Genomic DNA, 13,193 nt, shown 5'->3' with positions numbered 1-13,193 from the left:
GCAAATGCTCTGTGTGGGAGGATCGAATGTGTTTCAGAGAAAACAATGCTAATAATCTCTGCTCCTCTGTATCTTTCTATGTGCGTTTCAGTTTTCAGGTCAGTGTGCTGATGAGATGAAGAAGACCTACGCTGAATTCTGCAGTGGTCACTTGAAAGCTGTAAAACTGTATAAAGAGCTACTGGCTAGAGACAAGAGACTGCAGTACTTCATCCGGGTAAGGGCAGAACGAAAGAGATTAAGCGCCATTTCATTAATAAGTCACGGCCGAACTTCTTCTTAACTTAATTGTATAAACCTTTTCAGCATAAGAGTAGTCTTCTCTTGTAAACGTGTTTATGCATTCGCATTGCTTTCATTTTTCTGTAAGAATTGTACAGTACATTAATACATATTCTGTATTAATCTAGCTACAGTACATTAATACATATGCTGACAGAAAGTCTTTTCATACTCGTACATTGTTTAAAACACTGGTGTGAACAACGTGTGCACAGAGGCCATTAGATGCCATTTGTTACAGACGTGAAATTATTAGACCATTAAAGAGGGCAAGTAACATGAGTTTCCAGCATGACTGAAATAGACCAAAGGCATTAAGCAAGAACTTAGTATTGTACTGACTTTTCAGAACTCACAATCTGCCTCATACTGGTGACAGAGAATGTGTTTAGTGCTGAAGAGGAGGTTGCCAACAATCCCATTAAACTGCATAAACCCCAGGCTGAAATAACTGCAGCCCCGGAAATATTTAGCAGTATTAATAGTGGGAGTGTTTCCAGCAGCTATGTTGGCATGAAGCAGCCAAAGTGAGTTGCATTCCAAAGGTACAGCAACTTTATAAATGACCTTTTAAAGGCAAGAGCCAAGTCTGTCTTTATATGGATTTGTTTCTCAAATCTTTATTCTTTCTGTACAATACATCCAAATGGAACATAGATTATTTTCTTTAGGAATTTCTTTACTTTTAAAGCATGTATTTGAAAACTAAAGGAAGACATTATTTCATTTATTTGGCTAACCTCCGTGAAGAAGTGGAGATATCGGAGGAACATCTTTGTTCTGGAGGCTACTATTATAGTACCATGACAGAGGGGTGCCGAAATTTCCTGCAGCCATCTGCAATAATGGTGACCGTGGGATTTCTTGATGAACTGTATTAAAAATTAGCTTTAACCCAAGAAAGAGGGTTGTTAAGGCCTGGCATGTTTGAGTTAGTCATCATGCTTCTTTCCAACCATTGTTGGTCCAACCAATAGGTCACCATCCATTCACACATGGATTTGTTATTGAAATCTCTTGTTTATTTTACTTTTCTGAATAGTTCTCTGATGAATGATGGAATTTGTACAATCATCAGTGATCACCAACCTCATGCCGAGATGTCTGTCTTGGAGGGGATGAATGCAGGTTGTCTGGCGGTCCCTGCAAAGGACCATCAGAGTTGGATAAACAACACAAAGAGATATATCCCTCGATGTATTGCTAGAGATGAAATCACATATACAGGCAGGTCCATAAATATTTGGACTTTGCCAAAGTTATTGTGATTTTAGCTGTCGACCACAGTATATTGGAGTTGAAATTAAATAATGTATATGTACTTTTTTTTATTTAAAGTGCAGACTGCAGTTTTAAATTAAGGGTATTAAATCTTAAACCCACCCTTTTTAACCAGGACCAGAAGTAATTGGACAAACTAACAATCAAATTAAATGGACATTTTTAATGCTTAGTTGCAAATCCTTTGCACTCAATGACTGTCTGAAGTCTGGAATCCATAGACATCACCAGACGCTCGGTGTATTGCCTTGTGATGCTCTGCAGGCCTTTACTGACGCTGTCTGCAGTTCCTTCTTGTTCTTGGGGTGTTTTGCCTTGTTTTGGCTTCAGCAAGTGAAATACATGTTCGATTGGATTCAGGTCAGGTGACTGACTTGGCCATTGCAGAACATTCTACTTTTTGGAATGCTTTCAAAGTATGCTTCAGGTCATTGCCCATCTGCAGTGTGAGGTTTTGAAGCAATTGGCTGAATCCGAGCAGATAGTATAGCCCTATACACTTCCAAATTTCATCCTGCTGCTTTGGTCAGCAGTCACATCATCAATAAATACAAGGGAACCGGTTCCATTGGCAGCCGTACACGTCCACACTAAAGATGAGGTGGTAAGCTTCAGATCATTTTTAGATGATTTTGGCAAACTAATCTGCTCTTCCTGTTTTTGAGGCTTACCAATAGTTTACATCATGTGGTTGTCTTCTCTTGATTGTTGACTTTGACACAGATACATCTACATCCTGGAGGCTGTTCTTGATCTGACCAACTGCACATTGGAAATAATTGTTCTGTCATCCACCACAGTCGTTTTCTGTGAACTTCCAGCCCTTTTATTGTTCCTGAGCTCATCAGTACGTTCTGTCATTTTAAGAAAGTACCAAATAGCTGATTTGGCTATACCTGATGTTTTTTGCCATCTCTCTGATGGGTTTGTTTTGATTTTTCAGCCTAATGATGGCTTGCGTCACTGGCAGTGACAGCTATTTGGACTTCATGTTGAGAGTTAATGGCAACAGATTGCAAGCACGAATGCCACACTTGAAATCAACTCTAGACCTTTTTTCTGTTTACTTGTAAGTGAAATAACGAGGGAATAACACACACCTTGCCATGGAACAGCCGAGCTGACAATTTTCCAGTTACTTTTGGTGTCTGCTATGTCAATATACTGTGTTAGACAGCTAAAATAACAGCTTTGTTAATGTCCAAATATTTATGGACCTCATTTGTTGTGACATTTCAAAATAAACTCATACTCATACTTTGTATGTTGTAACTTGTACACCACATATTATGACATTTTTTTTGGCGGGGGGGGGGGGGGGGGGGGGTGAAAATCTTGCAGCAATATCTTGCGCAGAGAGAGTTTATCCCCAATTGCAAAATTCTCTTAATCAGTTGATATTAAATGTATTTTTTTCAAGAAAGCAAAATGGAGGAAGACCATTAGACCATTATTCATAATAGACTTTTACATTATGATAAAAGTAACAATGTTTTAGAGCACGGATTGTAAACACGGCAGATTGAATCGTGCCGTAAAACCATTAATGCATGCATGGTACAGATCAGGCAGCATCATCCCTACCTGAGCCACACCCTCTGTCCAGTTTTCACTGCATATACATGAGACGAATCAGGCAGAGGACACAGATCAGGTAACCACATAACCTAGCAGGATGAATTCTGAAGTGTATAGGGTTTTATGGTTAGATAATATATTTAAAAAAAATTAAAAGTGCCCCAATTCCTACACTGATTGTTCACTTTGGATGTAAATACTCTCAGATTAAAGCTGAATGTCTGCACTTTAAGCTTATATTTAAGTTTAACGCCAATATACTGTGGCAGACAGCTAAAACAAAAATACCTTTGTCAGTGTCCAAATTGTTATGGGCCTGATTGTTTGTGCCACGAAATAACAGCACATTTTGTGACATTTCGAAATAACTGGTAGTGATGGTGCAAATCAGGCAGGCTATGTGGATCAGGTAACCTCCAGCAAAACAACTAAGAAGCTGGTATAGATATATATCGCTCCGGTGAACATTAAATACCTGACTTTTTTGGGGGGGTGGGCGTGTTTTGTGTGTGTGTGTTCTTTTCAAATGAGAATGAAGATGTATGACAGTTTGGTTTTGTGATGCGTGCTTAATTAGAATATTTTGCAACGTATTATTGTTGCTCGGTTGAAAATTGTGTTTTGAAATTTAGAACAGTAAAGCGTGATTTCTAAATTGACCAAAGCGTGCAAACAAACTGAATCAACATAGCTGATGTCAGTGTGTGAGAAATAGACAAATACAGAAAAGGAGAGAGACAAACCATATGCGACGAGATAAATGAGGTGTGTGTTAGTGTGCGTGTGTTTATATAACCCAGAAATACTAGTCAAACAAGAGATGAGCAGAGTGTGTGTGTGTGTGTGTGTGTGTGTGTGGGGTACTGCAGTGGGAGGACATTGATGTACAGCTGCATGGGAGTGGGTGTTGTATGTGCTAATAGCCTTGCTGCCTGCATGTTGGCAGAGTAGCATGACTCATCGGTTTTTCAGGTATTCTCTGGGAAAAAGAAAAAAAAACATTTTGACTCATTAGATGTTTTTAAATTAAAAAAAAAAAAAGAAGTACAATGCTACGATCTGTCATTAGAACGATAATAAACAGGGATGTTTAGAAGACTGGTGTTTGTAGCCTTCATTTGAACAGCAGTGAGGGTCTGCAGAAAGGTGTTGCTGATTTCTGACTACTGAGGTTTTTTGTAGTTCTGGGATGGTCTGGATTGCACGCTTGCATGGTATAATGTTGCAAGGCATCACTATCGCGTAAGTAAATTTAGCCAGTGTGTAGGCGTATGCAAGTTGATGTTCTTGCTAGTTATGAATAATAAATCTTGATACAAGGACAATTATTGTAATATGAAATGTTAATATTCAGTACATTTACATTCACAGTTAGTCATTGAGGTAACATTCTTACAGAATGATTGTAGGTTTACTTGCATCCGTTTTTACACCGCCTACATCTCTCTCTCTCTCTCTCTCTCTCCCACATGATGCTCAGAAGGTGAGTCGAGGTCCTCTGTTGCGTCGTCACGGTTTCCAGGAGTGCATTTTGCTGGTCACCCAACGCATCACTAAGTATCCTGTACTGGTGCAGCGCATCCTCGACAATACCAAGGGTGAGCCATCACTATGGTAACAGTGTGAACAAGATGTATCACACACAACTCACACACAGCAAAAAAAAAATTTGGAACGCCATGTTATTAAGTGTCATACATTCCTAATGATCAGAACTCTCCAACATATACAGTAAATGACATAAAATGATGCACCCAGTGAGTGGTGAGTCTGATGCACATCTGGAAAGTGATGCACTAAAAAGTGTTCTGAGGTACATAGGATCACTGAAATTGTGTGATTCAGGAACAAAATCATGGCGCATAATCACCTGAAAAGGAAGTAAAAGCAGAGTTTCTTTTTCTGCTGATTTGAGTCTAGCACATATAAATGGGTATAAATACACTAGCAGGGCTAAGGCCTCCTGTCTTTCTAACATCGGGCTATTTGATGTTAATGTGGATCATAAGAAAAGCATGAAGAAGTCAGGCTGGAGCTAATTTCCTTCTAGCCCAAACTGTAGATTCTCGCAGCCAATCAGTGACATTCATGTACGGTGATTACACACAGAGTGAAAACGCTGGATTTATTCTTCATTTTGGCTGATTTATTAATTTTTTTTGCTGTTGTTGCTGACACATCTGCACCAAGTCATCAGCAGTGATTGAGAAGGCGCATGTGAAATACAGTCATGGGTGTAATGAATATGAAAGAGGTGGATTATCATCCTTTTACCTGTCGATGATCGATTAATCAGCTGATAGTTTTTAAAACTGATGCTTTTAGCTTAAAATTTTAAAATATTGCTGAACTTTATTATAAAAAATAAACAGTACTGATTGTACCATGAAAATGTACTGTACTTGTACTGTACTACTGTACTTATTGCTATGCCACCGTTGAGACCTCATGATGTAATGCATCGCTAATAGTGTGGGTGTTAAGATATTATGAGTAGCCGTCACCCATCACATTTTGCACGAAAAGCCGAGAAAGAAAGGACAGCCTCACGTTGGAACTTTTGAAGGAAACAACTACAGAAGTGAATAAGTTAGCATCATACTTCTACTCTTGTATTCTGATTGTGTGTAACTTCGTTTATGCGAATGTAATGTTCCATGTAGACAATCCAGAGGAGGAGGTGGGGCTGAAACAGGCTCTCACACTACTGCGAGATCTGTTGAACGGTGTGGAACAGCAGGTGCTGGAACTGGAGCGAACGCAGCGACTGCAGGAGATCCGCTCCAGACTGGACCCTCGCTCTCAGGCCAAGATGCGCTCAGACGCCATGTTCAGACCTGCTGAGCTCCTGCGCAGACAGCTCATCCATGAAGGCACACTGCTGTGGAAAACACCCAGCTCCAGACTTAAGGGTATTAATAAGGAGAGAAATGTGTGTGTGAAGACATAGTTCCTTGATAGGACTATTATATGGGTCTGATTGAGAAAGGAGACAGATGGTAGCTGTGATGATATGTGAGGGATTTCGAGACAAAGGACAAATGCTCTTTTTGTTTGAAGCCTTTGTTGTTTCTCAGTCTCACTTCTGGAGCTTGTTTTTTTTTTCTCGCAAAATCTAAAAGACCCTTTGTATTTGATTAAGGTTAAGGTTATGGATTTTCTGTTGTATTACTTTTGGACTCACTATAAGACCTAAAAACTATGTTTGTGTGTGTGTTTTAACACATTGTTTGCTTTAATGTTTGTGTGCTGTAGATGTTCAAGTTCTCCTCATGACTGATGTACTAGTGTTCCTGCAGGAGAAGGATCAGAGATACATCTTTGCCAGTTTGGTGAGTCACCGTAAAGTTTATTGGCTCATACGCACAAAAACAACTCACTGCTTTGCACATTATCCAAACAACTCTGTCTCTCAACAGCAGTTTTGTTGCAGGTTGTGTTCATTTGGCCTCCTTCAAAATAATCTCAGTGCAGATGCATTCATACTTGATGCAGGTTTCCGATGTAACAGGCGTTTATTTGTCTTCTCTTCCTGTCTCTGCCTCTTCTCTATTTCACTCTTTTCATTTCTGCATAGGATAAGTCGGCAGTAGTTTCACTACAGAACCTGTTGGTCAGAGACATAGCCAATCAGGAGCGAGGGTTGTTCCTCATCAGTAGTGAGTTCAGCCCACCTGAGATGTACGAGCTGCATGCAGCTTCTAAAGATGACCGAAACACCTGGATACGCCACATACAGCAAGCTGTCAGCAGGTCATACATACACACACACACACACCCATACACACAGTAAAATAAGCTACAGAAGTTAAACGCACTAATGCAAGCTGTATTCAGATAAGTTTAATGTAAACTAATAGACTAATGTAGACTTTTCCACTTGTACGGTATGGTACGGCACGGTATAGTAACACATCCATGATCCCACATCTTGTTGTCATATCCAAAATACGGGAAGCCTTTTTTCTAATGTACCACGAATCCCAAATTGGGACATGTGTGTGGAGCTAGATGTAGTGCAGGACATTGACTCACCAAATAGTCATATGAGTCAGATAACTGCCATTTTGTAAACCAATACTGCGAACGTTTTCTTTTTACATGCCTCTTTTTCTGGTGAGCCGTGTAATATCCTAAAATGTTAGGCAAATCTCAGATGGTTTTATATTCACTACATGTACACATCACATGTCTGATCGAAGACTGACGTTTGATGTCCGGTCATCATAAAAGAGTGATTCCTTGTATTTTGTCTTGTTATAATGTGGTATTCTACTGAGGGTAAAGTATCAGCACACTCGCTTTGTTTCAGTTCCCTGCATTCACAACAGTACCAATAGTTCTGAACAGCCTGAAGATCCATCGCTCTTAGCACACATCTCTGCCTGCCTGTCTGACATCTTGGACTGTATGAAAGAACGTTACCTTTAGCTCGACTTGGCAAAAATTGAGCTTCTTGTCATCTCTGCCTGCCCCTCAATCAACCACAGCCTCACTGTACAGCCAGGCTCAAACACATTCAAGCCAACCAGGACAGCCAAAAACCTGGGGGTGACCTTTGATGACCACATTTCAACAAATGCATGGTCCTGTAGGTTCATTCTGTTTAACATCAAGAAAATCAGACCCTATCTCACTGATTAGGCAACACAGCTACTAGTCCAGGCTCTTTTTATCGCAAAACTGGACGACTGCAACTCACTGGCCTCCTAACCCTCTCCATCAAACTTCTTCAGATGATTCAGAATTCAGCAACATGCCTTGTTTTCAACCAGCCTCAAATGATCCATGTCACACCACTCTTCATCTCCCTCCACTAGCTTCCGGTAGCCGACCGCATCAAATTCAATGCTTTGATGTTCACATACAAGACCTTCCCTCCCGCAACCTGCGATGTGTTAACAACCGACACCTAGTAGTGCCTACTCAGCGAGGCATGAGGTCTCTTTCCAGAACCTTCAAACTGACTGTCCCTCAATGGTGGAATGAACTTCCAACTTCAATCCGGACCGCAGAATCTGTCAATATCTTCAAAAAAAAAACAGCTAAAGACCCACCTCTTCCGTGAGCACTTAATTAACCCCTAACTTGTCCCCACTCAAAAAAATAATAATCTGCACGTAGACTGGCTTTTACACCTCTACTCTGTGCACTTTGCTCCTCTAGCACTCAGTGAAAAAGCTTGTATGGTAGCACTATTGTAATGTTCTCTGCTTGATATATCACTTTGCTTGGATTTTGCCATTTGTAAGTCACTTTGTATAAAAGCATCTGCTAAATGAATAAATGTAAATGTAGTTCACCTAACAGCACTTAAATTGCTATATACTGGTCAATAAAGGTCTTTAGCTGTCTTTAGTTTACTACTGGTTGTACTACTAATGTCTACAAAAATGATTTCAACACAAATTAAATGTATTCCACAAAAACTAACCAATCTACTAGTGTCAGACTGAGTCTAAGACAACATTTTCACTTCTTGATAATGGGCAAAACCCCAGACCATCTGTGTAATCAAACATGTTAAATCCGTAGGAGAATGGCGAGTATCACTGGCTGGTTTCGGAGCTGTGATTAGAAATTAAATATCTGAAAAAGAAATGTGTTTCACTGGGGGGTAAAAAGAAGCATTCCACCATCCCTCACACCTATCGATAGTTGCCACATTGCTTTGCTTCTCGTTTGAACAAAGTTAAACTTGGCCCATATCTTTTCCACTGCGCTCTCTGTCTAACTCACATTGCCACCGGTTGCTCCACTTGCTGTAGCTGTAGATGGAGCTACAGCAAGCCAGCAAACTTTCTGTTCCTCATTAAGTGCTATATGACGTGTGCAGTTGGGAAATGTGATGGGAAATGAAAACAGAGTGGGACTTGGCCAGGGTTTAGGATTAGTAGCCATACCATGTTATACTGCATTGTCCAGTGGAAAAGTTTTATCACTAGTAATTTCAATCAATAAATACACTTATCCCAATCATGTAGCTAATCACATAGTAGAAGTACACTTAATGTACAACAGAGCTTCTCTTAATGTTCATATCAAACACCAGATGGGCTCCTGTTTTTCCCCATGCTGATGTTTGATGTAAACATTAACTGAAGCTCATGAGCTTGTACCTACGTGATTTTATGCATTGCACTGCTGCAACATGTGTGTTAATGAAGATTGGATAACTGCACAAATGAACAGGGGTACAGGTGTTCCTTTTAAAGTGCTCAGTGAGTGTATCCTCATCTAATATAAACACACCCACTCTTTTTTTTTACATTACAGATGTCCCTCAAGAGAAGAATTCCCACTAATTGAGACAGAGGACAAGGCCCTGTTGCGAAGACTCAAAGGTATGTATTACACCTTTCAGATTAGTCTACTGAAGTCAGATCCGTATATGTGTATACACACACACACATATATATATATATATATATATATATATATATATATATATATATATATATATATATATATATAAATATATAAAATTTTAATGGAATATTAAATATACAATGCACATTTTACACACCTATACATAAAATGTCACTTCTTTATCTGTATTACATAATGCTGGTATAAGGTTTAAGACATTGCACCTCCCGCCCACAGCTGATATCCAGCAGAAAGACAGGGAAGTCTTGGAGCTGCTGCAAGAGCGAGTGACACTGTTCTCCGATCTGGCTGAGGTCATGTGTGGACAAGAGCTCGTGCTGCCACCCAACTCCAGGAACCTGTTCAGAGCTGACACACCTCAGGCACCTCGAGGAGAACAGTTACTCACACAAGCCATTACTGAGGGTGAGGGTTGAAGGTTAAGCTCGGGATAGAGTACTGTATAAGTTATTATACCGCAGCACTGTTGAATTCTCGATTCTGATTGGACAGAAGGTGTTGATTCGTTTTCTATAGTAGCAGCTCTGACTGTAGTTCTGACTTCAGGGCAAATCACAGGTTAATATTAGCATGCTCATTCTAAGATGTTATCGTTTCTATAGTAACGGCTTACGCAGGAACTTGGTGGTATGGTGGACATGCCACATGACCGAATCTTTAAAACGTGTGTAATCGTTGAAATGCTGAAGTGTTTATTTAACCTTTATGGCAAGAGTCTCTAGTGAAAGTGCTTCCAGGTAAAGCTATACCTTCAGTTTTCTCGACAAGTCTTTATTTATTTTTTTATCCTTTATTTAACCAGGAAGATCCCATTGAGATATCACAATCTCTTCTTCCAGGGAGACTTGGTCAAGACGGAAGCACATAAAGTTTCCCACAGAGATAACCACAGAAAACAATACTCATAGAAAACAATTCATCAAGAGTAAAATCAAGAAAAGTACTTACAAGACTCCTTTAACACCGTTTGCAAAAGCCATTTAAAAATACTCAGAGATGGCAATAGCTCTAGTTTGCCTACGTTTTGCAGATCATTCAAGGCCCAGGGAGCATGAAAAGAAAAAGCATGAGTATACCTTTGGAACTTTTAACCGAATGTGTGATAGGCATCTAGTACACTAACTATGTGTACTATAACTAAGTTAAGAGATTAGAAATATAAGAAGGCAGTTACTAGAAGTGCCTTTGCAATGAACATATACATATGCAATTTCCTCCTATGATGCAAAGATGTCCATGCCAATGATTCATATAGTATACAGTGATGAGTACGTGAATCTGCACCACAAACAAAGAGTAACTCTGCATGATAGACAGTTTAATTTCGTTAATAAAGATGAAGACGCATGCATATAAACAAGGTCATCATAATCAATTATAAATCAAAAAAAGTATTTTAAGGTTGCTCAGTATTATTACAAGGTACGATTTTCTAAATTATTAACTTTGATGGAGAGATTTATTTAGCCCTGAGGGAGGTTGGTGAGTGAACGATGGTTTCTATCTATTATCACTGATATCAGGAACTAAATTGCTGTGGTATAAGAAGAATAAAAACCTTTCGGGATGTGCCACTCTGGGAAAATAATAAACTTTGAGGTGATAACAGTAATTCATGTCAGGCCTCTTCACACCACCACCTTATTGATTATTTTCCTAAAACAGCATGATATGCCGTGTTTTATTCCTTATGTATTCTATTGTGATCATAGTGTATTATTACTCTATAATGTTACTATATACTGTATATAAACATGAGTCTTAAGACATTTCTTACTTTTTCTAGTGGACAGACTGACTGAGCTGTTGTTAGGCTCTGGTTCTGGCATCCCCTTGGCCTGCACTATCAATGGTCACCACAATTGCACAGGGGCGCTGTTGATAAGTAAGTATGAAGCAAGAGCTCACAGGTGTTGCGCAAGGAGATTCTGACCCTTTCTAGGCTTCCGTATCGAGTCCTACGTTTCCCTTTTGTTATGAACATCTAAAAGGTTGGTGTTGCTGTGTAGCACCACCCAGTATCTTGGGGTGGAATCATAGTTAGAGCCCATAGTTAGATTCATATCAGGAGTCAACTAGAGACTGATGCTGAGTTAAGATTAAGATTAATAGGAAGCAAACAAAAGTAATAAGTAAATGTTGTGAGCTGAGTAGAAAACCTGAGCTACACTACTGATCTGAGAAATTTAATAGAGCCAAACATTTAGATATTAACACCCCCACCTCACATAACCTTAACTTAAACTTTTAATTTAACCAGTATATTTATACAACTATAACATATTTCCTACCAAATTAATAAATTAAAAAAATTCTGTGCTTTTCTTTTCTTAAACAGTTACAACACACTTACGACACTCCTAAACTTCTGGATTCTGTTTAGCATTTAACAACAGTCGAGTTTAAGAAAAAAAAAGTGTGGTTTCAGTGACAGTGGAGTTTGTGAGTGATGCTCAAGTAATGAAGATCTTCTGTAGGTTTTAACACCTCACAACTGTGACCAAATAGCCCAGACGAATGTGAATATTAATGAAACTTTGCACATCAAACAGTAAATGACTTCTCCAGAGCGTCTGCTGTATACCAGGGCTAAATTACATTATAATCCTCTCACCGGGATACAGTGCTGTGAAAAAGTATTTGCCCCATCCTGATTTCTTCTGTTTTTGTGTGTCGCATACTAAATTGTTTCAGAAATGAAAACAAAATCTAAGATAAAAATAAAGCTAACCTGAGTAAACACAAAATACAGTTTTTTAATGATAATGTTATTTATTGAAGAAAAAAGTAATCCAATACCAATTACATCTGTGTGAAAATGTATTTGCTCCCATAGTTACTAATTCCCCAACTCTGTGAAACTGCATTCATAATGGGGTTCAGCTGGACTAGACTCAGCCAGACCTGATTACTGCAAACCCTGTTCAATCAAATCAACACTTAAATAGAACTTTTTCAACAGCATGAAGTTGGTTAAAAAGTCTTACCCAGTAACACACTATGCCAAAACTGAAAGAAATTCCAGAAATGATGAGGAAGAAGGTGATTGAAATACATCAGTCTGGGAAGGGTTGCAAAGCTATTTCAAAGGCTCTGAGACTCCAAAGGACCACAGTGAGACCCATTGTGTCCAAATGGAAAAACTCAGCAGTAGTGAACTTTCCCAGAAGTGGCCGACCTTCCAAAATTCCTCCAAGAGCACAGCAGCTACTCATCCAGGAAGTCACAAAAGAGCCAAGGACATCATCAAAGGACCTACAGGCCTCTGTTGCATCAATAAAGGTCACTGTTCATGACTCCACTATCAGAAAGACACTGGACATAAATGGCATCCATGGAAGAGTGGCGAGGCAAAAACCACTGCTAAGCCAGAAGAACATTAAGACTCGTCTCGATTTTGCCAAAACACACCTTGATGATCCTCAAACCTTTTGGGAAAATGTTCTGTGGACTGAGGAGTGGAACTGTTTGGAAGACGGGTCCTGTTACATCTAGCATAAACCAAACACAGAAATCCACAAAAAGAATATCATACGTACGGTCAAGCATGGTGGTGGAAATGTGATGGTGTGGGGATGCTTTGCTGCTTCAGGGCCTGGGCAACTTGCAATAATTGAGGGAAACATGAATTTTGCTCTCAACCAGAAAATCCTAAGAGAGAA

At 39.4% G+C, this 13,193-nt stretch overlaps 1 protein-coding gene across 7 annotated transcripts in view; it reads left to right on the top strand.

Annotated features, from left to right (window-relative positions):
* Positions 1–13,193, top strand: part of arhgef1a (Rho guanine nucleotide exchange factor (GEF) 1a) — an 87,483-nt gene that overhangs the window by 58,865 nt on the left and 15,425 nt on the right. For all 7 annotated transcript variants that reach the window (XM_017481350.3, XM_017481351.3, XM_047159160.2 and 4 more), the window contains 8 exons: positions 92–217; positions 4,622–4,739; positions 5,805–6,053; positions 6,397–6,473; positions 6,719–6,894; positions 9,418–9,485; positions 9,748–9,936; positions 11,318–11,416. In XM_017481350.3, the coding sequence (XP_017336839.1) occupies positions 92–217; positions 4,622–4,739; positions 5,805–6,053; positions 6,397–6,473; positions 6,719–6,894; positions 9,418–9,485; positions 9,748–9,936; positions 11,318–11,416 (1,102 nt within the window). The remainder of the gene's footprint in view (positions 1–91; positions 218–4,621; positions 4,740–5,804; positions 6,054–6,396; positions 6,474–6,718; positions 6,895–9,417; positions 9,486–9,747; positions 9,937–11,317; positions 11,417–13,193) is intronic.

Source organism: Ictalurus punctatus, chromosome 12 (assembly GCF_001660625.3).
Source record: "Ictalurus punctatus breed USDA103 chromosome 12, Coco_2.0, whole genome shotgun sequence".
Classification (NCBI taxonomy): domain Eukaryota; kingdom Metazoa; phylum Chordata; class Actinopteri; order Siluriformes; family Ictaluridae; genus Ictalurus; species Ictalurus punctatus.
This window is presented reverse-complemented; position numbering and strand designations above follow the sequence as displayed.